Below are 27,307 nucleotides of genomic sequence, written 5' to 3'. Positions count from 1 at the left end.
TCATTTCCAAGCAGACAGTCCACTGGGATATTTGAGGAGACCACCACCTGTTTCAGGCCATTGACCCCTCCCCATTCTAAAGTAACCATTGCCATGGGATGTACTTTTCTCTGATTGTCAGCGTTGGTGACTGTGTAAGTTTTTCCAGTCAGGTATTGGCCAGGGGAAACCAGTTTCTCTGTCACCATGGTGACACTGGCACCTGTATCCCTCAGGCCCTCTATTCTAGTCCCATTAATTAAGAGTTGCTGTCTGTATTTTTGCATGTTAGGCGGCCAGACAGCTAGTGTGGCTAAATCCACCCCACCCTCAGAAACTAGAGTAGCTTCAGTGTGGACCCTGATTTGCTCTGGGCACACTGTTGATCCCACTTGGAGACTAGCCATACCAGTGTTACCTGGATGGGAGTTTGGAGTGGAACCTTTCTTGGGACAGGCCTTGTCTCCAGTTTGGTGTCCATGCTGTTTACAGCTATGACACCAGGCCTTTTTGGGATCAAAGTTTTTACCCTTGTACCCATTGTTTTGTGAAGAGGCTCTGGGCCCACCCTCCTGTGCAGGTTTTTGGGGGCCTGTAGAAGACTCTTTACTATTTTTAGTTTTGGTTGTCTCATCACCCTTCCCCTGGGGAGTCTTTGTGACCCCTTTCTTTTGGTCACCCCCTGTTGAAGTCTTGGACACCCTTGTCTTGACCCAATGGTCCGCCTTCTTTCCCAATTCTTGGGGAGAAATTGGTCCTAGGTCTACCAGATGCTGATGCAGTTTATCATTGAAACAATTACTCAATAGGTGTTCTTTCACAAATAAATTGTACAGCCCATCATAATTACTTACACCACTGCCTTGAATCCAACCATCTAGTGTTTTCACTGAGTAGTCTACAAAGTCAACCCAGGTCTGGCTCGAGGATTTTTGAGCCCCCCTGAATCTAATCCTATACTCCTCAGTGGAGAATCCAAAGCCCTCAATCAGGGTACCCTTCATGAGGTCATAAGATTCTGCATCTTGTCCAGAGAGTGTGAGGAGTCTATCCCTACACTTTCCTGTGAACATTTCCCAAAGGAGAGCACCCCAGTGAGATCTGTTCACTTTTCTGGTTACACAAGCCCTCTCAAAAGCTGTGAACCATTTGGTGATGTCATCACCATCTTCATATTTAGTTACAATCCCTTTAGGGATTTTCAACATGTCAGGAGAATCTCTGACCCTATTTATGTTGCTGCCACCATTGATGGGTCCTAGGCCCATCTCTTGTCTTTCCCTCTCTATGGCTAGGATCTGTCTTTCCAAAGCCAATCTTTTGGCCATCCTGGCTAACTGGATGTCCTCTTCACTGGGGCTATCCTCAGTGATTTCAGAGGTGTTGGTCTCTCCTGTGAGGGAACCAGCATCTCTGACTATTATTTTAGGAGTCAGGGTTTGAGGGACCCTGTTCTCCCTAGATAGGACTGGTAGGGGGGAATTTTCCTCCAAGTCACTATCCTCTTCCTCTGAGTTGCCACCCTCAGAGGGGTTGGCCTTTTCAAACTCTGCCAAAAGCTCCTGGAGCTGTATTTTGGTAGGTTTGGGGCCCATTGTTATTTTCTTTATTTTACAGAGTGACCTTAGCTCCCTCATCTTAAGATGGAGGTAAGGTGTGGTGTCGAGTTCCACCACAGTCACATCTGTGCTAGACATTTTGCTTCTAAAAGTTGGAATACTTTTTAAGAATCTACAACTGGTTCTAGAATCTAATTCAAACTTTTACAAACTTTTAAACTCTAAAAGAAATGCTAAACAGGATCTAACACAAGGCCCTAGCAGGTCTTTTAAGAATTTAGAAAACTTTTCAAATTGCAAAATTCAATTTCTAATGACAATTTTGGAATTTGTCGTGTGATCAGGTATTGGCTGAGTAGTCCAGCAAATGCAAAGTCTTGTACCCCACCGCTGATCCACCAATGTAGGAAGTTGGCTCTGTATGTGCTATTTCAAAGTAAGGAATAGCATGCACAGAGTCCAAGGGTTCCCCTTAGAGGTAAAATAGTGGTAAAAATAGATAATACTAATGCTCTATTTTGTGGTAGTGTGGTCGAGCAGTAGGCTTATCCAAGGAGTAGTGTTAAGCATTTGTTGTACATACACATAGACAATAAATGAGGTGCACACACTCAGAGACAAATCCAGCCAATAGGTTTTTGTATAGAAAAATATCTTTTCTTAGTTTATTTTAAGAACCACAGGTTCAAATTCTACATGTAATATCTCATTCGAAAGGTATTGCAGGTAAGTACTTTAGGAACTTCAAATCATCAAAATTGCATGTATACTTTTCAAGTTATTGACAAATAGCTGTTTTAAAAGTGGACACAGTGCAATTTTCACAGTTCCTAGGGGGAGGTAAGTATTTGTTAGGTTAACCAGGTAAGTAAGACACTTACAGGGCTTAGTTCTTGGTCCAAGGTAGCCCACCGTTGGGGGTTCAGAGCAACCCCAAAGTCACCACACCAGCAGCTCAGGGCCGGTCAGGTGCAGAGTTCAAAGTGGTGCCCAAAACACATAGGCTAGAATGGAGAGAAGGGGGTGCCCCGGTTCCGGTCTGCTTGCAGGTAAGTACCCGCGTCTTCGGAGGGCAGACCAGGGGGGTTTTGTAGGGCACCGGGGGGGACACAAGTCCACACAGAAATTTCACCCTCAGCAGCGCGGGGGCGGCCGGGTGCAGTGTAGAAACAAGCGTCGGGTTTGTAATGGAAGTCAATGGGAGATCTCGGGATCTCTTCAGCGCTACAGGCAGGCAAGGGGGGGGTTCCTCGGGGAAACCTCCACTTGGTCAAGGGAGAGGGACTCCTGGGGGTCACTCCTCCAGTGAAAGTCCGGTCCTTCAGGTCCTGGGGGCTGCGGGTGCAGGGTCTCTCCCAGGTGTCGGGACTTAGGATTCAAAGAGTCGCGGTCAGGGGAAGCCTCGGGATTCCCTCTGCAGGCGGCGCTGTGGGGGCTCAGGGGGGACAGGTTTTTGTACTCACAGTCTTAGAGTAGTCCTGGGGTCCCTCCTGAGGTATTGGATCGCCACCAGCCGAGTCGGGGTCGCCGGGTGCAGTGTTGCAAGTCTCACGCTTCTTGCGGGGAGCTTGCAGTGTTCTTTAAAGCTGCTGGAAACAAAGTTGCAGCTTTTCTTGGAGCAGGTCCGCTGTCCTCAGGAGTTTCTTGTCTTTTCGAAGCAGGGGCAGTCCTCAGAGGATGTCGAGGTCGCTGGTCCCTTTGGAAGGCGTCGCTGGAGCAGGATCTTTGGAAGGCAGGAGACAGGCCGGTGAGTTTCTGGAGCCAAGGCAGTTGTCGTCTTCTGGTCTTCCTCTGCAGGGGTTTTTCAGCTAGGCAGTCCTTCTTCTTGTAGTTGCAGGAATCTAATTTTCTAGGGTTCAGGGTAGCCCTTAAATACTAAATTTAAGGGCGTGTTTAGGTCTGGGGGGTTAGTAGCCAATGGCTACTAGCCCTGAGGGTGGGTACACCCTCTTTGTGCCTCCTCCCAAGGGGAGGGGGTCACAATCCTAACCCTATTGGGGGAATCCTCCATCTGCAAGATGGAGGATTTCTAAAAGTTAGAGTCACTTCAGCTCAGGACACCTTAGGGGCTGTCCTGACTGGCCAGTGACTCCTCCTTGTTTTTCTCATTATTTTCTCCGGCCTTGCCGCCAAAAGTGGGGCCTGGCCGGAGGGGGCGGGCAACTCCACTAGCTGGAGTGTCCTGCTGGGTTGGCACAAAGGAGGTGAGCCTTTGAGGCTCACCGCCAGGTGTGACAATTCCTGCCTGGGAGAGGTGTTAGCATCTCCACCCAGTGCAGGCTTTGTTACTGGCCTCAGAGTGACAAAGGCACTCTCCCCATGGGGCCAGCAACATGTCTTGGTTTGTGGCAGGCTGCTAAAACTAGTCAGCCTACACAGATAGTCGGTTAAGTTTCAGGGGGCACCTCTAAGGTGCCCTCTGTGGTGTATTTCTCAATAAAATGTACACTGGCATCAGTGTGCATTTATTGTGCTGAGAAGTTTGATACCAAACTTCCCAGTTTTCAGTGTAGCCATTATGGTGCTGTGGAGTTCGTGTTTGACAAACTCCCAGACCATATACTCTTATGGCTACCCTGCACTTACAATGTCTAAGGTTTTGTTTAGACACTGTAGGGGTACCATGCTCATGCACTGGTACCCTCACCTATGGTATAGTGCACCCTGCCTTAGGGCTGTAAGGCCTGCTAGAGGGGTGTCTTACCTATACTGCATAGGCAGTGAGAGGCTGGCATGGCACCCTGAGGGGAGTGCTATGTCGACTTACTCGTTTTGTCCTCACTAGCACACACAAGCTGGCAAGCAGTGTGTCTGTGCTGAGTGAGAGGTCTCCAGGGTGGCATAAGACATGCTGCAGCCCTTAGAGGCCTTCCTTGGCATCAGGGCCCTTGGTACTAGAAGTACCAGTTACAAGGGACTTATCTGGATGCCAGGGTCTGCCAATTGTGGATACAAAAGTACAGGTTAGGGAAAGAACACTGGTGCTGGGGCCTGGTTAGCAGGCCTCAGCACACTTTCAATTGTAAACATAGCATCAGCAAAGGCAAAAAGTCAGGGGGCAACCATGCCAAGGAGGCATTTCCTTACAGTAACCCCACCTAATGGTAATGTAAATAAAACCTAGAGATACCACGAGTAATCTAGCTAAAACCGGCAATCCATGAATGCATCCCATGTAATCTGTCTCTACTTCAGGAGAACTCAGAATAGCCCAGTGCAGCAGTGAGGCAACCAAAGGTAGTCTAGTTAAACCCTGCAGGAAGCGATGGTAGTCTATCTACCCTGGGGAATGACAGTCCCAGTCATCCTTTTGAGGAACAAAGTTCACTTTATGCCAAATCTTGGGCTTACCAACTGCAGCTTCGCTGTAGTCTCCGGAAACAAATGGTAGGTTAGATAAACTCTCTGGGAATCAATACTAGTCAGGATAAAACCATGGGGAAAATAATGATACTAAAATTCTGTTCTAGTGAACTAATTGTAGGGATGCTCCCGCTATTGGGACTTTATGGAAACTGAGACGTGGAAGTTAAGCATGGGGCGAACCTATGACAGGCTGGTTTACTGCTGAGGGAGAACCCTTTGTGTGGCTTGAAAGGCTGACAAAACTATGTAGAGAACTGAAGGGAGTATAGCTCAACTCTGGTTCGATCAGTGATTGCCTGCCTTGTCCCCGAGAACGTGTCTTCTTCCCGCTCAATGATATCTCAGAGGAGCTAACAAAATGCACAGCAAGGTCGTTCATCAAAACCTGAGACGTAAGAGAAAAGAATCTATAAAAAGAAGTTCAGACGGCCTTGGAGCGTCAGCAAGAACCTATCAGATCAACAGAAGCCATGCGCCTTGATGAGTCATCAAGGACAGCCTCACTGCACCTTTAATTACAAATCTGCCCAACTTCAAATGAGATGAGCAGACTCACCTTTTTTGCAAGATCATCAAAGTCCTGTTACAGCAAGTAAAATGATCTGGACCTCCGAATGTGTGCACTTTTGATTTTATTTTATGCTCTGTTGATATTTCTTGTGTGAAAAGCAATTGTCATGACAGATCAGACCAAGACCTGCCCACCCTCAGTTGAGGCGAGGAGGCTTCTCAAATTAACGGATTGCAGTAAGAGAAATGATTTGGACCTCCTAATGTCTACACATTTCCTTTTTTTTAATGTGATGTTTATATTTCTTGTGCGAAAGGCAGGTTTTGTTACTGGAAGCACCTAAAAAATGCATTCAAATTCTGTCCCAGAGAGCAACAAAGAGATCCTAATTACCTTGTTTCCAACTGAAGCGGGAACGTCCCAGGATCCAGAACTCATGGTTGTCGAAGTGGATGTCTCCTCGCGGGGGAAGGAAGGCATGGGCCAGCTCTCCATCTAAGCCGTCAAAGCATGGGTGCAGAGGTGAGAACCAGCAGTCGGTGTGGTTGAAGGTGTAGAAGCCTGTATCAGAAGAACAAGGATTGTTAGCTCTTATTTCAGAGTCCAAGAGGGATTTTTACTAATGCACCTTTTCAACACCTGATGAAGTGAATAGGAACCAGAAGAGTTTGGCATTGCCCATGAAGGCTGCAGGTCTTTCTGTTTAAGGGCATGTGTCAGAGTTTAGTTGTGATGGAAAATTCTCCAGTTTGTGTAGGAAGTAATATATCCGGAGCAAAAACAACCAGTGGAATCTACTCCAGCATTCTCACCCTGGTTGAGATTTCTAAATATCCGCAGGCTCTGCCGTAGTCTGGTAGTAGTGTCGGTGTCTTTCTACCAACCCATCCTGTGAGCTGTATTTGGGCCAGGGCTTTACCTCTTAGTGACTTAACAAAGAAGTGCAGTAATATTACCTTGACTTCGGTCTTTATCCTTTTAGCCATGCTGGTTGCTCCCTCTTGAAGGTACCAGCTGATTTCCCTGTGCTGGGGATGCTCAGTACAAGCTGTTCTCTCTGTCCCATGGAAGGCCTGTACCAGAAGCTCTTACCTTTACTGGCAAGTCCAGTGCCAGCAGCTCTGCATGTCCCAAGGAAGTCCAGTAAGAGCAGTTCCCTGTCCTAGGGAAACCTGGAAACAGCAGCTGTCCCGATCTGAGGATCATCAACAATAAAAGCCACCGCTCTTGAGAAAGGCCAGTAACTTCAGCTCTTCATTGTTCTTGGGTAGGGTAGTACCACCAGTTGCCCCTGTCCTCAAGATGCTCTGTACCTGTGGGTATCCTTGTCCTAGGAAAAGCCAGCACCAAGGTTACCTCTTTGCAAAGAGATGCAGGTATAATGTGGCGCAAGGGTTTAAAAAATAGCGCAATGCTTGAATGGCACCACTTTGTAAATATGGCGCATGGGCAATGCCACCTTAACACCACATTTGTGTAAAAAAAAATAAAGAAATGACGCAAATGTGGCGCAAGGTGGCACTAGGGGCATCATAAATATGCCATGGGGCACATTTGCGTAATTGTTTTTAAGCAAACATGGTGTTAAAGTGGCACTGCCCATGCACCATATTTACAAAGTGGTGCAATGTAAGCATGGAGACACTTTGTAATCCCTTGTGCCACATTATGCCTGCACCAGGCATCATGTATGCAAGGGAGGCGTTCCCATGTAGGGAGGTCTAGAAAAAAGACGCAGTGAAATTTGCTAGATTTTACTGCGCCATTTTTAGCATCATTATTAATGCCTGCCAAAGGAAAGTGTTAAGATGACGCTCCTATTGAAAACAATGGGCCTCCCTGTGCTTCGCTGCATTAGCACCATAATGTATGGTGCTAAACCAGCAAAGCGGCACACTAGCGCTATAAATTATGATGCTAAAGTGGACACGACCACCATGTTGTGCAGTATTGTAATTATGGCGCACACATGGTGTTGTTAGGGGGATGCAATGTGGCGCTAGAAAAGTGTGCATCATGAATGATGCGCCACTTTTCCATAAATAGGCCCTTTAAAATTGCACTTGATTCATTGGCATATAGGGTCGCCCCTTATTCTTACTACCTCTTGCAAAAAAGACAAATATCTGCAGCTCTCTGGCCCTGTGGAATGAGGTTACCAGCAGCCCTCCTGTCCTGGGGCATGTGGGTACTAGCAGCTCTCCCTGTCCTGGGGAATGAGGGTACCAGCAGCCCTCCTGTCCTGGGGAATGAGGGTACCAGCATCTCTCCTGTCCTGAGGTATGTGGGTGCCCCCCCGGTCTCCCTGCCTGGGGAATGAGGGTACCAGCATCTCTCCTGTCCTGAGGTATGTGGGTACCAGCAGCTCTCCTTGCGTGGGGAATTAGGGTACCAGCATCTCTCCTTTCCTGGGGCATGTGGGTACCAGCAGCTCTCCCTGCCTGGGGAATGAGGGTACCAGCATCTCTCCTGTCCTGAAGCATGGGGGTACCCGCAGCTCTTTCTGCCTGGGGAATGAGGGTACCAGCATCTCTCCTGTCCTGGGGCATGTGGGTACCATCAGCTCTCCCTGCCTGGTGAATTAGGTTACGAGCAGATCTCCCTAACCTGGGGAATGAGGGTACCCAGCAGCTCTATTGTCCTCGGGAAGGCTTCTCATAACAGCATCCTCGTCATGGAAACCCGGTACCATCAGCTCTCTGTGTCCTGGGGAAGGCGGGTACCAGCAGCTCTCCCTTACCCCATGGAATGCCGGTACCAGCAGCTTTCCCTTACCCCATGGAGGGCCGGTACCAGCAGGTCTCCCTTACCCCATAGAGTGCTGGTACCAGCAGCTCTCCCTTACCCCATGGAGGGATGGTACTAGCAGCACTCCCTTACTTCATGGAGGGATGGTACCAGCAGCACTCCCTTACCCCATGGAGGGATGGTACCAGCAGCTCTTCCTTACCCCATGGAGGGATGGTACAAGCAGCTCTCCCTTACGGTATGGAGGGCCGATACCAGAAGCTCTCCCTTGCCCCTTGGAGGGCCGGTACCAGAAGCTCTCCCTTACCCTATGGAAGGCCGGTACCAGCAGCTCTCCCTTACCCCATGGAGGGCCCTTACCAGCAGCACTCCCTTACCCCATGGAAGGCCGGTACCAGCAGCTCTCCCTTACCCCATGGAGGGCCGATACCAGCAGCTCTCCCTTGCCCCATGGAGGGCCGGTACCAGCAGCTCTCCCTTGCCCCATGGAGGGCCGATACCAGCAGCTCTCCCTTGCCCCATGGAGGGCCGGTACCAGCAGCTCTCCCTTGCCCCATGGAGGGCCGGTACCAGCAGCACTCCCTTACCCCCTGGAGGGACGGTACCAGCAGCTCTCCCTTACCCCATGGAGGGCTTTCCCTAACCTCATGGAGGGCTGGTACCAAGCAGCACTCCCTTACCCCATGGAGGGTCGGTACCAGCAGCTCACCGTTACCCCATGGAGGGCCGGTACCAGCAGGGCTCCCTTACCCCATGGAGGGCCAGTACCAGCAGCTCTCCCTTACCCCATGGAGGGCGGGGACCAGCAGCTTTCCCTTGCCCCATGGAGGGCCGGTACCAGCAGCTCTCCCCTTGCCCCATGGAGGGCCGGTACCAGCAGCTCTCCCTTGCCCCATGGAGGGCCGATACCAGCAGCTCTCCCTCACCCCATGGAGGGTCGGTACCAGCAGCTCTCCCTCACCCCATGGAGGGATGATACCAGCAGCTCTCCCTCACCCCATGGAGGGATGATACCAGCAGCTCTCCCTTACCCCATGGAGGGATGATACCAGCAGGGCTCCCTTACCCCATGGAGGGCGGGGACCAGCAGCTCTCCCTTGCCCCATGGAAGGCCGGTACCAGCAGCTCTCCCTTACCCCTTGGAAGGCCGGTACCAGCAGCTCTCCCTTGCCCCATGGAGGTATGATACCAGCAGCTCTCCCTTACCCCGTCGAGGTATGATACCAGCAGCTCTCCATGTCATTCTAAAGCCAGTTTCCGCCTCGTGCTCTGGGCTTTGCTGAGTGTGCAGTTGCACATGTGGCTCACACCTGCTGACGAGTGTTTTTTCTGATCCTTTCCTTCCTGCCTCTCACATCGTTCACAGTTTGGGAGGGCTGTGTTGGCAAAGGATGAAGGGCCCCAGCTTCCTGCGCCCCACCCTCGACCCCCACTCCGCATGCTGTCGGAGCCCACAGAAGGAGCCTTATCTGCCCTCCCGGGAGTCCTCTTTCCTACCATAACACCCCCGCCAAGGACACACAGTATTGTATTGTAGTACAACATTTATATAGTGCTTACTACCCCAATGTAGAGCGCTGAGGCGCTTTGCTATATGGGTAGCACGCTACAGCATGTAGGGCGTGTGGTTAGAAGGATGCTGTCCTTGTTTTGATCCTGTGTTGGAAGTGTTTCCATGTTGTGCGTGAGGACCATCAATGTGTGGTTATCGTGTTATGGGACGCAGTGCTTAGCAGTGTGACGGATGAACAAGTGTGACAGGGAGGTGCACAGGTCATGGTTTTCAGTAAGCTGGCAGCTTTCAGCAGCTCTGCAGGTTTTTATGGTATTTCGTATATCCATAGCCCACTTAGCTTGTTACTGCACTGGGCTCTCAATTCCGAGACATTTTGTTTAAAAATCATGATCTTGAGTCATATGCTAAAGAGAGAAATTGTGGAGGGTTCCACTGAAATAGACTTTGCTAGTAATTGTGTGCTTGATTGTCCTGGGTTCCGGAGTAGCGTGCTACTCACCGAAAAGCGCTTCGATGCCTCGTCATGGGTAGTAAGCGCTATATAATGAAAATGTCACTTACCCAGTGTACATCTGTTCGTGGCATCAGTCGCAGTAGATTCGCATGTTCTGCAATAGCTCGCCATCTGGTGTTGGGCCGGAGTGTTACAAGTTGTTTTTCTTCGAAGAAGTCTTTCGAGTCACGGGACCGAGTGACTCCTCCTTTTGTCTCCATTGCGCATGGGCGTCGACTCCATCTTCGATTGTTTTTCCCCGCAGAGGGTGAGGTAGGAGTTGAATTGTAGTAATAGTGCCCATGCAATGGAGTGACTAAGTATGCACCTATTTAAGGTTGAGATGACACATATATAAATAATTGAAGGTAACTTCCAAACTGCTACAGGCTCCCGGGGAGGCGGGTGGGCACATGCGAATCTACTGCGACTGATGCCACGAACAGATGTACACTGGGTAAGTGACATTTTCAGTTCGATGGCATCTGTCGCTGTAGATACGCATGTTCTGCATAGACTAGTAAGCAGTTATTTCCCCAAAAGCGGTGGATCAGCCTGTAGGAGTGGAAGTAGTCTGAAATAATGTTCTTAATACAGCTTGACCTACTGTGGCTTGTTGTGCGGATAACACGTCTACACAGTAGTGCTTGGTGAATGTGTGAGGCGTAGACCATGTGGCTGCCTTACATATTTCTTGCATTGGGATGTTTCCTAGAAAGGCCATGGTAGCACCTTTCTTTCTGGTTGAGTGTGCCCTTGGTGTAATGGGCAGCTGTCGTTTAGCTTTAAGGTAGCAGATTTGGATGCATTTAACTATCCATCTGGCTATACCTTGTTTTGAAATTGGGTTTCCTGCATGAGGTTTTTGAAATGCAATAAAGAGTTGTTTAGTCTTTCTGATGTTTTTTGTTCTGTCAATGTAATACATCAATGCTCTTTTGACATCTAATGTATGTAGTGCCCTTTCAGCTACGGTATCTGGCTGTGGAAAGAACACTGGAAGTTCCACTGTTTGATTTAGATGGAACGGTGAAAAAACCTTTGGTAAAAATTTAGGATTGGTCCTTAGGACGACTTTATTTTTGTGTAGTTGTATAAAAGGTTCCTGTATTGTAAACGCCTGAATCTCGCTTACTCTTCTTAGGGAAGTAATGGCGATGAGAAATGCCACCTTCCAGGTTAGGAACTGTATGTCGCAGGAGTGCATGGGTTCAAAAGGTGGACCCATAAGTCTAGTTAGGACAACATTTAGGTTCCATGAAGGAACAGGTATTGTTCTTGGTGGTATAATTCTCCTAAGGCCCTCCATGAATGCTTTAATGACTGGTATTTTATATAGGGAAGTTGAATAGGTAGTCTGCAGGTATGCGGATATTGCTGCAAGGTGTATTTTAATGGAAGAGAAAGCTAGGTTAGATTTTTGTAAGTGAAGCAAGTAACCCACTACATGTTCTGGAGTTGTGTGTAATGGTTGTATTTGATTAATATGGCAGTAGCAAACAAACCTCTTCCATTTACTTGCATAGCAGTGCCTGGTGGATGGCCTTCTGGCTTGTTTTATGACTTCCATACATTCTTGGGTAAGTTGTAAGTGCCCGAATTCTAGGATTTCAGGAGCCAGATTGCTAGATTCAGCGATGCTGGATCTGGGTGTCTGATCTTTTGGTTGTGCTGTGTCAACAGATCTGGCCTGTTGGGCAATTTGATGCAGGGTACCACTGATAGGTCTAGCAGCGTTGTGTACCAGGGTTGCCTTGCCCAAGTTGGTGCTATCAATATGAGTTTGAGTTTGCTTTGACTGAGTTTGTTTACCAGGTAAGGAAGGAGAGGGAGAGGAGGAAAAGCGTAAGCAAATATCCCTGACCAGTTCATCCATAGGGCATTGCCTTGGGATTGTTTGTGTGGGTATCTGGATGCGAAGTTTTGGCATTTTGCGTTCTCCCTTGTCGCAAACAAGTCTATCTGAGGTGTTCCCCAGAGTTTGAAATAAGTGTTCAGAATTTGGGGGTGAATTTCCCATTCGTGGACCTGTTGATGATCTCGAGAGAGATTGTCTGCGAGTTGATTTTGGATCCCTGGTATAAACTGTGCTATTAGGCGAATTTGGTTGTGAATTGCCCAATGCCAAATTTTTTGTGCTAGCAGGCTTAACTGCGTGGAGTGCGTCCCCCCCTGCTTGTTTAGATAATACATTGTTGTCATGTTGTCTGTTTTGACGAGAATGTATTTGTGAACTATTATTGGTTGGAAAGCTTTTAGTGCTTGAAAAACTGCTAGAAGTTCTAGTTGATTGATATGCAGGTTTGTTTGATGTACGTTCCATTGTCCTTGTATGCTGTGTTGATCGAGGTGTGCTCCCCACCCTGTCATGGAAGCATCTGTTGTTATTACGTATTGTGGCACTGGGTCTTGGAAAGGCCGCCCCTTGTTTAAATTTATGTTGTTCCACCACAGAAGCGAGAGGTAAGTTTGGCGGTCTATTAACACCAGATCTAGAAGGTGACCCTGTGCTTGAGACCACTGTGATGCTAGGCATTGTTGTAAGGGCCTCATGTGCAGTCTTGCGTTTGGGACAATGGCTATGCATGAAGACATCATGCCTAGGAGTTGTAATACCATCTTTGCCTGTATCCTTTGTGTTGGATACATGCGTTGTATGATGGTGTTGAAATTTTGAATTCTTTGTGGACTTGGAGTGGCTACTCCCTTTGATGTGTCTATTATGGCTCCTAGGTATTGTTGTACCTTGCGCGGCAGAATGTTGGATTTTGTAAAGTTGACGGTGAACCCGAGTTTGAAGAGGGTTTGTATGATCTGATTTGTGTGATTTGAGCACTGTATGAACGAATGGGCCTTGATTAGCCAGTCGTCCAAATATGGGAACACATGTATTTGCTGCCTTCTTATGTGTGCAGCGACTACCGCTAGACATTTGGTAAAGACTCTTGGTGCGGTTGTTAATCCGAAAGGCAGTACCTTGAATTGGTAATGTATTCCTTTGAATACAAACCTTAGGTATTTCCTGTGCGATGGGTGTATTGGTATATGGAAATAAGCATCCTTGAGGTCTAAAGTTGCCATGTAGTTGTGTAGTTTTAGCAATGGCAATACTTCTTGTAGTGTGACCATGTGGAAGTGGTCTGATTTGATGAAAGTGTTCACTACTCTGAGGTCTAGGATTGGTCTCAGTGTTTTGTCCTTCTTTGGTATCAGAAAGTACAGTGAGTAAACTCCTGTGTTTATTTGTGTGTTTGGCACTAATTCGATTGCATTCTTTTGCAATAGTGCCTGCACTTCTATCTCCAGGAGATTGGAATGGTGTGTTGTTAAATTTTGTGCTTTTGGTGGTATGTTTGGAGGGAATTGTAGAAATTCTATGCAATAACCATGTTGGATAATTGCTAGAACCCAAGTGTCTGTAGTGATTTTCTCCCATGCTTTGTAATAATGACCTATTCTTCCCCCCACTGGTGTTGTGTGGAGGGGGTGAGTGACATGTGAGTCACTGTTTAGTAGTAGGGGTTTTGGGACTTTGAAATCTTCCTCTATTTCTAGGGAATTGCCCTCCTCTATATTGTCCCCGAAAACCTCCTCTATACTGTCCCTGGTAACTGGACGGTGTGGCTTGTGAGGTGCTGGCTTGTGTGCTTTGACCCCGAAACCCCCCTCGAAAGGGCGTTTTACGGAATGTGCTGTAATTCCCTCTGCTCTGCGGGGAGTAGAGTGCGCCCATGGCTTTGGCAGTGTCCGTATCTTTCTTGAGTTTCTCAATCGCTGTGTCCACTTCTGGACCGAACAGTTCTTTTTCATTAAAAGGCATATTGAGAACTGCTTGTTGAATCTCTGGTTTAAATCCAGACGTTCGGAGCCATGCATGCCTTCTGATAGTTACAGATGTATTAATTGTCCGTGCAGCTGTATCTGCAGCGTCCATGGAGGAGCGTATCTGGTTGTTGGAGATGGTCTGTCCCTCCTCAACCACTTGTTTTGCCCTATTTTGTAAGTCCTTGGGCAGATGTTCAATGAGATGTTGCATCTCGTCCCAGTGGGCTCTGTCATAGCGCGCAAGTAGTGCCTGGGAGTTCGCGATGCGCCACTGGTTTGCAGCTTGTGCTGCGACTCTTTTACCAGCTGCATCGAACTTGCGGCTTTCTTTATCTGGGGGTGGTGCATCTCCAGATGTGTGAGAGTTTGCCCTTTTCCTAGCTGCTCCTACAACGACAGAGTCTGGTGGCAGCTGTGTAGTGATGAAAACCGGGTCCGTAGGAGGCGCCTTATACTTTTTTTCCACCCTTGGTGTGATTGCTCTACTTTTGACCGGCTCCTTAAAGATGTCTTTTGCGTGCCGGAGCATACCAGGGAGCATAGGCAGGCTTTGGTATGAGCTGTGGGTGGAGGAGAGTGTGTTGAATAAGAAATCATCCTCGACCTGTTCTGAGTGGAGGCTTACGTTGTGAAATTGTGCTGCTCTAGCCACCACTTGAGAGTACGCGGTGCTGTCTTCTGGTGGAGATGGCTTTGTAGGGTATGCATCCGGACTGTTATCTGACACTGGGGCGTCGTATAGGTCCCATGCGTCCTGATCTTGGTCACCCTGGCTCATGGTGGTGTGAGCTGGGGAGTGTGATGGTGTTTGTGCTGGTGAAACGTTAATCACGGGCGGAGGAGAGGGTGGTGGGGTAACTCTTTTCACCACTTTTGGTTGTGGTGTTTGTTCCGTCTGGAACTCCAACCTTCTCTTTCTCCTAATGGGGGGAAGGGTGCTTATTTTTCCTGTCCCCTGCTGAATGAAGATACGCTTTTGCGTATGGTCCACATCAGTTGCTTGTAGCTCTTCCTCAAACCTATGCTTTTGCATTTGGGAGGTTAGCGAGTGCTCTTCTGTATAAGAGCCTGAAGCTGGGTCGCTTGCAGTTTGTTTCGGCATAGAAACTTTGTCTGCGTGTTTTTTCGGCTCCGAGGTGACTTTTTTCCTTTTCGGGGCCGAAACCTCTCGGCGTCGATCTGTTTCGGTGCCGCTGTCTCGGCGTCGAGCCGTGTCCACACCGGCATCTCGGTGTCGAGGCTTGTCTCCAGCACTTTCTCGGTCCCGAGAAGGCTGCGTGCCGGTGTCTCGACCGGAGTCGGACGATCTCGGCACTGTTTGGGCCTTTTTCGGTGCCGACGGTCGGTCACCGAATTTATGGGTCGAGCCATGGCCTGGTGGCAGTGGCGTCCCCTGGGCCTTGTAAATGTTCCTCTGAGTGGATTTCGACGTCTTACTCACGGTTTGTGTATCGTCGAATCCTTCGGAGTCTGAGTCTTGGATCGAGAAGGTACCTTCCTCTTCCTGTTCCTCGAACTCCCGTTGGGCTGTCGGTGCAGACGCCATCTGAAGTCTTCTGGCTCGACGGTCTCGGAGTGTTTTTCGGGACCGGAACGCACGACAGGCCTCGCAGGTGTCTTCGCTGTGCTCAGGTGACAGGCACAGGTTGCAGACCAAGTGTTGGTCTGTGTAGGGGTATTTATTGTGGCATTTGGGGCAGAAACGGAACGGGGTCCGTTCCATCGGCGTTCTTCAGCACGCGGTCGGGCCGACCAGGCCCCGACGGAGGATCGAAAAACTACCCCGAAGGGCACCGGAGCTCTTCGATCTTCGATGCGGTGTGGAATCTAAGTACGCCGATCCCGAACGCAACAATACCGACGAAAATCTTCCGAAATTAGCTAATTTTCCGTTCCGAAACTCGGAGCGACAGGAACACGTCCGAACCCGATGGCGGAAAAAAAACAATCGAAGATGGAGTCGACGCCCATGCGCAATGGAGACAAAAGGAGGAGTCACTCGGTCCCGTGACTCGAAAGACTTCTTCGAAGAAAAACAACTTGTAACACTCCGGCCCAACACCAGATGGCGAGCTATTGCAGAACATGCGTATCTACAGCGACAGATGCCATCGAACATGCTATTACAATTGTGAGATGTCAAAAAACGTTTTCAGTGTATGCGGTTTATTTGCTAGGGACTGATACAGTACTGAGTGATGGATATGGCCCGTCGCAGTTATTATCTTGTGTGAGTAAAAGTGAATTATTATGCATCCTGTATGAACTACAATTGACTGCTCAGCCACCCAGTGTTATGGTGTCGATATCAGTGTGGGTTCTATATTGTACTGTTTTGCAGTTGCATTTATATAGCACTTACTCGTCCTGACAAGATTCTATAGTGCTGTACACCGGGCATCACTCTGCTCCAGGACTCAGGGTTAGTAGTTGTTTTTTTTGGATACTGTTGGTTATTGGGATTAGCAGTGCTCAATTTGAGTGGCTGGTTGCCGGTGGGGTCCATCAGCATTTATTTATGGGGACTGGCGCTTATTTTTCGGCATCGGACATTAACAGAGATGAAGAGAAGGGAAAACACACTGAATGGAAAGACAGAGGAAAAGTAAGATGGAAAAACCATCACCAAGAGAGATAGCATGAACCTGCAAAAATAAGATAAAGGGGCAGTGAGTGTCTGGTAGTGGATTCAAAATGCATGAAGTGGTTGTAACACTACACAGCATTGGTATGTCGGCATTTAATTGCATCAGCAGCGGGTTTCTGAGCAGAGCTTTGGGCACCAGCACTAATTTTTTTGTTTTTACAAATTAAGCACCGGGGATTAGTCTGGTGCTTTTATGGAAACCATGCCATGCATTCACCCAGTTTCTATGTGATAGTTTAAATTAAAAGGAGTTATGTGTGATATGTAGTGGGAGAGAGGATGTATGAATACATGCAATGGATCGTGGCATTAATAGATGACCTACAGAACATTAGATTATATGACTTTTAAAGGACAGGTTGTGATCTTTGAAATGAGGTGTGGGCAGCTTACACAGATAGAGTAGAGGAAGCAATCCTATCCACAGAAAAGTGCCCAGCAACACTTCTTGGGCTCTGGAAGCTGACCGATTAATCTAAGAACACATGCCACCACCATGGCCTACTATGTTGTGGCACTGGAGAGGTAAATTGCCTGCAAAGCCACCACGCCCTAGTTGAAACAGGTGCTTGAGATCGAGAGGCATGCAGATATTGCGGACTAGATTGGTCATCAGGAAAAAAGCTTACACAACTGTCCCAAGCTGTGAAAGCAGAGTCCCCAGTCAGGACTAATACAGACCATGGCTAATAACTAGACCAGATACATGGGGCAGAAGCAGTAGCGACACTTGCATGTGTGTCCATGGCCAAAGTGGGAGCGGATCGAGGCCCATTCGCAGGTGCCTATGGGTGTGATAGACGTAAAACTACCATACTACCATCCGAGCCTGATGCCTTCAAATTATATAATGAATTGAGCGCACACACCAGTGATAGAGAAACTATGTGATCATGCTCTCTTCTCTGGGGCCAACGACTTGGACAGAAAAGTACCCAATACAATCCTCACTTGTGGATGCACCTGGACTGGGTCACCTATGAACTGCAGCTGAGGCAAATGATCTCATCATACTTTTTTTAAAGTATTTTTATTGGCATTTTCCCATGTAATATACAATGCGAGCTTACAACCTCACGTGTACATTGACGGCTTGAAAGCATACATTATGAATACACTGAGAAGATGTCTAGCTAAGGTTACAGACCCGGGTTATCGAAACCTCTCGTGGGAGCCTGGAGATTCCACCCCAACCTCCAGAATTTAGTTCACATCTGTACTTCCCCCATGTTAATCCCAATACTCCTGTTGGGAGGTTGAGTGTATTTGATACTAGTGTTCTGTGTCTTGTGTCAGTCCACAGGACTTAGCTGGCCAGTAACTTCCAATCTATAATGCTCTTTGCACATACCCCAGACCCAATCAAATTTTCTGGGACAACCTCTAGCTGCATATATGACTTTCTACACACCCATAGTCCCATCCATCCCTGCAAGCCACTGACTATTAGTACAGTGGATGACCCCCAGTTGTGTGTGATGTCTCTCTTCACCACAATCAACCTAAGTGTGCACCATACCAGCTTTTTTCTCCAGAGGTCAAATGTCCCCAGGGAGCCCGAGCAGTATAAATTGGGGATTGTGCGGTGTCTCTTTGCCAAGGACGGTGCCAAGTTCCCGCAGTATCATATCCCAGTAGCTCTGGGTCACCGTAAACTCCCATAAAGTGTTCTAGAATAAGCCCTCTGGCCCAACATCAAAAACAGGCAGGTGAGAGGATCTTCCCCATCTGTGAAGCCTGGACCTATCCAAATAACCCAATGTAGGCTTTTCACCGCAATCAGGCAGAATTGCGCCCTTATGGTCACATCCTCGGATGCATCAAAGCAGTCTCCCAGTTCACATCCTCAATCTCTCACAGGTCACTTCACAACTCTGACACAGGCTCCCTAGGTTGTCAGGGACATTGCTTATGATGACCTTGTAGAGTGTGGAAACTGTGCCCCTGCCCAATGGCTCCTTTAGCAGAAGATTCTCTGGGGGAACTGACTCAAGTAGGTTGCACCAGTCTATCCCTTCAGCATGGAAGGCATGCCTAAGTTGTGTGTATTTGTAAATTGAGTGTGCAAAAGGTCATATTCCACTTGTAGGCTCACAAATACCTGACCGCTCTGTCTTCTATGACGTCCTGTATATTGGAGATCCCAATCAGGTCAACAAGGCAAACATTTTCATCTGGGCACCTCTTTGAGCAGTGCATATACCCATAGCAGGGTTTCAGTCGTGACCCTCCCTTTCCATCCCTTGTGTATGTGTGCCTTGTCCCAGACCACCAGTGCAGCTGGGCAGAGGTAGGAAGGAACCTTGTGTCTTTACCATCATAGAAGTAGTGTTCCCATGTGGGTTCAACATGGCACATCTGTCCAGCTGGTCCTCTGAGTCACCTGCTGGGGCTTGAACCTAGTCATTAATAGTCTGAAGTTGGGAGGCCCAGTAAAATGCCCTCAGGTGCAGTAGGGAAATTCCTCCATTGTACAGAGATCTATATAGGGGTTTCAGCCTATCAAGGAGAAATCTCATCACCCTTAACAACTACCACCTTCAGGGAGTGACCTTCAACAAATATGATAACATAAAAACAATATCTGTGCTGCAATACATTTGAATCATATTTCATAAATCTGCTATTTAGAAGATTATTGGAAATTAAATGGTGAAACATCACCACGTGTGTGGCAAAAATTCATGAAATGGTGAGAGGAATGACTGTTCACACGGAGCTCCTAACCAAACCATACAAAGCCAACATGATGAAAAGTAAAGTAGTGAGAATCTCAGCAGCCCAGGCTAATATAAATAAATATTCCAGGCAGCTAGCATGTACAGAACAAGAAAAAGCAATGGAACACTAAGAACAGGAACAAATGCTGTCAGATGGTCCTAAAACAGTAAAAGAAACGAGGACCTCATTAGAATACAAAATAGATGCAGCAGCTGTAGATTTGAACCTACTAAGTGGATCTGCGAAACGCCACAGAACGAGTATCACATAAGGAACAAAAAATGACAGATGCGTAAAGATGTTTATCAGCATAGAAAAAAACAAGGCAGAACTAAAATACTGGAAGTCTGTGTAGAGGACGGAGAGGAAAGATCACACAGAAACAATGTGTGCCTGATCGTCCTGCCTGAGAAAATGGAGGGAAAGTGTCTGAAACTCTATCTGGAAGAGTGGAAAACGGGAACGTTGAAATCCAAGGGCTTGTTGCCCTGCTTCTCAATCGAAAGAGCAAATAGGATGCTGGCTGCCTCCCCACTGCTCAGTGCGCATCTGAGATGATCATATTTCATCTGCTCAGTTATAGAAACATAATGTGCTACTACACACAGCAAGACAGGCAGGTTAACTACAGATCAATGATGCACGTGTAATGCTGTTTCTGGACTATATGTGAGAGGTGCAAAAGCCCCACTTCACTTTTAAAGGTGAGAAAAAGAAATGTAGAGAATAGAATGTGAACTATTTGACGGTCTATCCTACGGAATTTAAAATTATCCATGAGGGAAGAGCTCACTTTTTACCGAACCAACAAAGGCACGGGACTGGCTAGATGCTCCGGGCGACATCAGAGAACAAACAATTTGCTTGACTCACTGGCGATCCACGACATTCTGAAGAAGAGACAGGTGCCTGCAGTTATAAAGAGAAGCATCAGTGATGCAAAAGTAAATAAATAACCCAGAGTATTCTGAAAATACCTCTACAAAGAATTAATGAAATAATATGACTCTATATTGCCAACAACTCGGGAAGTTGTACGATGTGCACATACAGACGTAGAGTGTACTATACATAGGGTGGGGCACGCCCTTTACCTCCCTGGATTTACCTCCAGCTGTTCAGAACAGGCATAAATATGTATAAATGCCATTAGAAACGTACAAGGTACCCTCATGGATACCCAGGAAGGAATAAATGAAGTCTTTTTAAATATATTCTAAACTCTTATACAAGAAGCTACATATAATAGTGACACCTTGTTGTACCCAATACCATCAGAAATGGGCCTGCACAAGTGAATCCAGAGGCGGAAGCAGCAATTGTAGACACCAGTTACACTGGAAGAAATAACAGAAGCTATTGATGAATTAAAAGTGGACAAACCCTAGCACCAGCCACCACAAAAGAATGCTATCAAATATATAATAGTCAATTTTCTAGTAGACTAGTGCACGTATACCAAGAAGCTATACACAATGGTGCCTTATCACATCCTATTAGAGGGGTATTACTTATAGTCATTCCGAAACCAGAGAAAGACCCACTGGACTATGGAAATCGTCTCCGGCTCTCACTTTTGAACACAGACAATAAGGTATTGGGCAAACCTCTATCTCAAAGACTGCAAAGCTTTGTTGGAAATCTGGTGGCAGGTGACCAATGTGGTTTTATACTTCGTAGGCGGACATGGCTTACCATTAGAAGATTAAGATGTTTTGTGTGAAATAAGGAATGAGGAACAACTGGTTTTAGCGCCATTGGACACTGAAAAAGCCTTTGACCCTATATCCTGGCACTATTTGTTTGCACTATTAGCAGCTATGAACATTGGACCTGCCTTTCTTAAGATGATCAAACTACTGTACAAAAGTCCACTAGCCAGAGTGAAAACAAATAGGTTTATCTGAGCAGAATGAGAGCTGGAAAGGGGCCCACATCAGGGGTGCTTGTTGCCCCCCCATTGCTTTTTGAAGGAGAAGAACCACTGGCATGCCACCTTAGAGCTTCTCTAGACAATTGGGCAATGGAGCTAGGGGAACAAACATTTGGTCTCTTTTTGCACGGATGACTAATTGCCGTATCCAAAAAATAAAAACAGCTGACGATGTGCCACTCTGAATGGACATCCTGGGCAACTTTGGGAAAGGATGGGGCATCTGTGTTAACAAACAAGCATCACTTGTGTACCCACTAGCCAGGTTATCTGATATACCGAGACAGAACCTGCCAGCATTAGAGGTGCCTTGGGTACCAGATATGTTTAGATATTTGGAAGTAATGGTAAAACTCCGAAGCTCAGTGGCATGAATTGAATATCCTACAGTAGATTCGTGTCTGGGAGAACAGCAAATATGATGGTGTTACCTAGGTGCCTCTTCGTCTTTTAATGCAGACTATCCATGATACCACCAAAACACATCTTGCATCTACAGTCATTGTTAAATATGTTAGTATGGGGCAAGTGAAGAAGTAGGGTCAAAATGGGTACCCTCACATGCACTTATGAGGCGGGGGACTGCGTATATCAGTTATGGAAATCCGCGACCTGGCTGCCCAGCTGCAAGTTGTAGCCGACTGATTCGACCCAGACGACAGTATCAATAAAAATCTGCTGGTTGAGTTATTAAAAGGCAAAGAGCTGTCAAAATACTTGTTTCTGGATGCAAAATCATTCGGTGACACACCCCGGCTGGTGAGTGAGTGATAGGTCTTTGGTAAGGAAAAGTGACAGGTCCAGATGGAGCAACCAAATACCATATGCATGCGACTCACCACTATGGCATCCTCCAGACTTTGGCCACTTAGGGCCAGATGTAGCAAACTGTTTGCGACTCGCAAACGGAGAAAATCGCCATTTGCGAGTCGCAAACGCGTGTTTGCTATGCAGAAATGCATTTTGCGAGTCGGAACTGACTCGCAAAATGCATTTCCGAGTCGCAAATAGGAAGGGGTGTTTCCTTCCTATTTGCGAGTCGCAGTGGTATGCAATTCCATTTGCGACCGCGTATGCGGTCGCAAATGGAGTCGCAGTTACCATCCACTTGAAGTGGATGGTAACCCACTCGCAAACGGGAAGGGGTCCCCATGGGACCCCTTCCCCTTTGTGACTTGACCTAAAATTATTTTTTCAGGGCAGGCAGTGGTCCAAGGGACCACTACCTGCCCTGAAAAAATCCGAAACTAAAGGTTTCAGTTTTTTTTCCTAAGTGCAGCTCGTTTTTCTTTAAGGAAAACGGGCTACACTTGGAGAAAAAAAAACTGCTTTATTTAAAAGCAGTCACGGACATGGAGGTCTGCTGTTCCCAGCAGGCCTCCATCCCTGTGAGTGCCCAGAGTCGCTATGGGGGCGCAAATTGCGACCCACCTCATTAATATTAATGAGGTGGGTCTTTGCGACCCCATAGCGACTCGCAGAAGGTGTCTGAGACACCTTTCTGCATATGGTTTTGCGACTCGGAAATTGCGAGTCGCTCGGAGTCGCAATTTCCGAGTCGCAAAACCTAGTTTTGCTACATCTGGCCCTTAGATTGTAACATGGAAATGTTGGGGTGGAAAAGAAGAGAGTGTGTTACCCTGGGTGACCTGTGGGAGACTAATGCGTTATCCTCATTCAATATAGCTAGAGAGCTGTCTGAGATTGCTGCAGGTCAATTCTTACAATACCAGATCATGTGAGGTACCGCGTGCCAACTGTAGGACAATATACAGGATGCCCCCAAAGGTGTCCAGTACCCTACTACTGCTAGCCTTCGCGGTTAGTAAATAAGAGATTATTACTTAATACTATACGGCCACAAGAAAGGATATCCACACTCCTCCCCTACACACTCACACATAATGGGTAACAGATTGTAATTTAGAGTTTACAGATAATCAACAGAAAAACACACTTAGCATTAGAATCCTACTGCTGCATTTCAATTACGTCCATAGGACATATATGACCCCTGCAATACTACACAGACTTAACCCCAGACCACCAGCTCTTTGTCCTAAGTGCAGCGAGCTGGAAGCTACATATTGTCACTTGGTTGGAACAGATTACGGGAAAGAGTGGTGTGAAGATATAGAGAGCTGTGTGTGTCGATCCTGATACCTCTCCGCCAGTAGACATGCTGTGTGAACATAGATGCAATTAAAACAAAATATAAAGGAGGAAGGAAATGTGTACGGTTCACGCTACCATTGCCAAATATACATATTGCAATTAACTGGCTGGGAATCAGGGGATATGAGATGGGAAACTACATTCGAGATACTCCTGAATGGATATTATCAAAAGAGATGAAAGTGAAACTGAGTAGGACTGATGAAAAGTTACAAGAAGATTTAGACCTTTGGAAGATGCTGAGACATAATTTGATGCATCCCCCGCAATGGTAGACCTGCACGAGCCACCTGTGATCTTGTATCAAATGTATGTAGTGTATTACTACTGCTCAACAACATGAACTACATGCACAGTTTCGTATACCAACCTTGTCGCCAATGTTATTTTGAGAACTCTGGAGTATGAGGGATGCTCAACAAGCATTGGCAAAGCCAGTACATCTCACCTATGCAAGAGCTGTTGGTTTTGCCAATATGTTTCAGCCATGTTGTACACCTGCGTGGCTGCTCCTCAAGATGGCTAAAAGTTAGTGGGGTAAAGGAGAGTGGCATGGAATGCTATAACGTGGAGTGGCGTGAAGAAGCGTAGAGTGGTGAGGAGTAGAGTTGATTGGCGTGGAGGTTCATGGAGTGGGGTGGAATGGTGTAGAGTTGTGTGGAGTGTTGTGTAGGAAGTAGAATGTCAGAGTGTAAGGGCATAGAGTGCAGTAGAGTGGAGAGGCATAGAATGTCGTGGAGTGGTATAGAGCAGAATGGAGTGACATAGAAGGTGTTGGTAGGTGTTGTGTCGAGTTGAGTAAAGAGTTGTAGAGTGTCATAGAATGGAGTAGATTGTCGTAGAGTAGTGTAGGAGAGTAGAGTGGTGTGGCCCAGAGTGTCATAGAGTGGTGTGGCGTAGAGTGGAGTAAAGTAGTGTGTCATAGAATTGAGTGGAGTAAAGTGGCATAGAGGGAGTTGCGTAGAGCTCTGTAACCTGGGGTAGTGTAGAGTGGCATAAAGTGGAGTAGAGTGTTGTAGAGTGGAGTGACAAAGTGCAATATAGTGTCAGACTGGAGTCTAGTTTAATGGAGTAGAGCGTCATAGATTTGAGCATCATAGCGTGTGGTATGGTAGAGTGCCTCAGAGTCGAGTAGAGGGTCCTAGAGTGAAGTGGTGTAAAGTACAGTGGTGCAGAGTAGACTAGCATAGAGTGCAGTGGCACCCCTGCGGGGTCTGCAGAGCCTCCTCATGGGGTCTGTGACTGCTTAGAAAATTAACTAATATTAACAGATTAATAAAGGGTATATAAATAAAGAGGCTAAATGTACAATTGAAAATTTGAAAACGAACTCTAAATGTCAAGGAATTTGAAGTTGGAGGATAAAAATTAAATTAGTATCTTTAGATTGATACGTGGGAGCAGCGCAGGTGCATGAAACAGAATGTAGTATGGTGATGCGTGGCTTCAATTGAATTTAGAAAAGTTCCAAGCTTCCTATTTAAATTAAAAACATATTTTTGTTTGCAAATCAAATGCAATGTGTTATCAGATGTGTATGTGTTTGATGGAATGCTTGTTTCTATATTTTGTGTGTATTGTTTTACAGTTGAAATCACTAACAATGTTTAGTCTTGATTCCTCGGCTTCCACTAATGACTCTGTGAGTTTGGGGGGGGGGGGGCCCTGGATTCCAATAATGATTCAGTAGGGGTTCGTGGGTTCCAGTAATGATAAAATTGGTGTTCACAGAAGTCAAAAGGTTGGGAACCACTGGCATAGAGTGCATTGGTTTTTAGTAGAGTGGTGTAGAGTGCATTGGCGTACAGTGCACTCCTGTAGAGTGGCATTGAGTGAAGTGGTGTAAAATGAAGTGATTCACAGGAGAATGGAGTGGTGCAGGGTAGAGTGCAGAGGTGTAGAGTAATGTAGAGTGCAGTGGCATGGAGTGCAGTGGCGCAGAATAGATTACAGTGGCGTGGAGTGATGCAGAATGTAGTGGCATAGAGTGCATAGGGGCAGGTGTGCAGTAAAGTGGTGTAAAGTTGAGTGGTGAAGAGTAGAGTGCAGTGGAATAGAGCAGAGTGGCGCAGAGTGGTGGTGTAGAGTACAGTGGTGCAGGGTAGAATTGAGTGACAGAGTGCAGTGACTTGGAGCACAACGGTTTAGAGTGGTGTAGTATGCAGTGCCATAGAGTGCAGTCGTGCAGGTAAAGAGTGGTGCTGAGTTCCATACCAAAGAGTGCAGTCTTGCAGAGTAGAGTGTCCTAGAGTGCAGTGTTGTAGAGTGCAGTGGCGTAGTGTAGAGTGAGGTACGGTAGAGTGGTTCAGGGAGCAGTGGTGCAGAGTGGAGTATAGTGGCATAAAGTACAGTGGTGCAGAGAGTTGGCATATAGTGTAGTGGCGTAGAGTTAATTCATTTTGAGTAAAGTGGTGTGGTGTGCATTGGCGTAGAGGGCAGTGGTTTAGACTAGAGTGGGGTAGAGCACAGTGACAGAGTACAGTGGTGCGCAGTAGAGTGGCACAGTGTAGAGTGCAGAGGCATAGAGTGCAGTGGTGCAGAGTGGAGTAGAGTAGATTGTTTCAGAGTGCACTGAAGGGGCATAGTGTGGAGTGGTGCAGGGTAGAGTGGAGTGGTGCGAGGTAGAGTGCAGTGGCATGAGTAGTGTTGTAGTGCACAGTGTAGTAGAGTAGTGCGGAGTAGAGTAGAGGAGTAGAGTGGCATAGAGTGCAGTGGCATAGAGTAGCTTGTTGCAGGGTAGAGTGGAGTAGTGCAGGGTAGAGTGCAGTGGCATAAAGTATTGGTGTAGAGTGCAGTGTTGCAACGTACAATGGCATAGTGTACAGTGATGTAGAGTGGGGTTGTGCAGCGTAGAGTGTGGAGTGGCCTAGACTGGAGTAGTGTAGAGTGCAGTGGTGTAGAGTGTAGTGGTGCATAGTAGAATGGGACAGAGTGCACTGACAGAGTAGAGTAGTGCAGGTTAGAGTAGAGAGCCGTAGAGTGCAGTGGCATAGAGTGCAGTGTTTCACTGGAGTGGCGTAGATTGTAATGGCGTAGAGTGAATTTGCATAGAGTAGTGCAGAGTAGAGTGTAGTGGTGCATAGAGTGGTGCAGTGTAGAGTGTCAGAGAGTGCAGTGTTGCAGAGAAGAATGTTGTAGAGTGCAGTGGTATATTGTACAGTGGTGTAGGGTGCAGTAGTATAGAGTGCAGTGGCATAGAGTGGTGCAAAGTACAGTGACAGAGTGAAATGGTGTTGAGTAGAGTGTTGCAGAGTAGAGTATAGTGGCATACAGTGCAGTGGTGCAGAGTAGATTGGCATAGAGTACAGTGCGTAGAGTGCCTTGGTTTTGAGTAAAGTAGTATAGAGAGCATTGGCATTGAGTACAGTGACATGGAGTGCAGCAGCATAGAACAGAAAGACGTGGGATCAAGTGGCGCAGGGTAGACTGCAGTGACATAGAATGGAGTGGCACAGATTGGAATAGACTAGATTGTTTCAGTGTAGAGTGCAGTGGGGCAGAGTAGTTTACAGTGCAGTGGTGTAGAGTGGAGCGATGCATAGTAGAGTGGCATAGAGTATAGTGGCATACAGCGGATTGCCATAGAGTAGGGCAGAGTAGAGTTTAGTTGTGTAGAGAAGAGTGGCATGGAGTGGAGTGATGCAGAGTAGAGGAGTGGTGCAGGGTAGAGTGCAGTGGTGTATAGTGTAGTTGCCTAGAGTGCAGTGGCACAGAGTAGTTTAGAGTGCAGTGGTGTCGAGTGGAGCGATGCATAGTAGAGTGGCGTAAAGTGTAGTGGCATTCAGTGGATTGGCGTAGAGTGCAGAAGAATGGTGCAGAGTAGAGTTCAGTGGC

The 27,307-nt window shown here is 47.2% G+C and overlaps 1 protein-coding gene across 1 annotated transcript in view; it reads right to left on the bottom strand.

Annotated features, from left to right (window-relative positions):
* Positions 1-27,307, bottom strand: part of LOC138265322 (matrix metalloproteinase-23-like) — a 99,365-nt gene that overhangs the window by 42,264 nt on the left and 29,794 nt on the right. Inside the window, exon 4 of the mRNA XM_069212944.1 lies at positions 5,809-5,976. Within this exon, the coding sequence (XP_069069045.1) occupies positions 5,809-5,976 (168 nt within the window). The remainder of the gene's footprint in view (positions 1-5,808; positions 5,977-27,307) is intronic.

Source organism: Pleurodeles waltl, chromosome 11 (genome assembly GCF_031143425.1).
Source record: "Pleurodeles waltl isolate 20211129_DDA chromosome 11, aPleWal1.hap1.20221129, whole genome shotgun sequence".
Classification (NCBI taxonomy): Eukaryota; Metazoa; Chordata; class Amphibia; order Caudata; family Salamandridae; genus Pleurodeles; species Pleurodeles waltl.
This window is presented reverse-complemented; position numbering and strand designations above follow the sequence as displayed.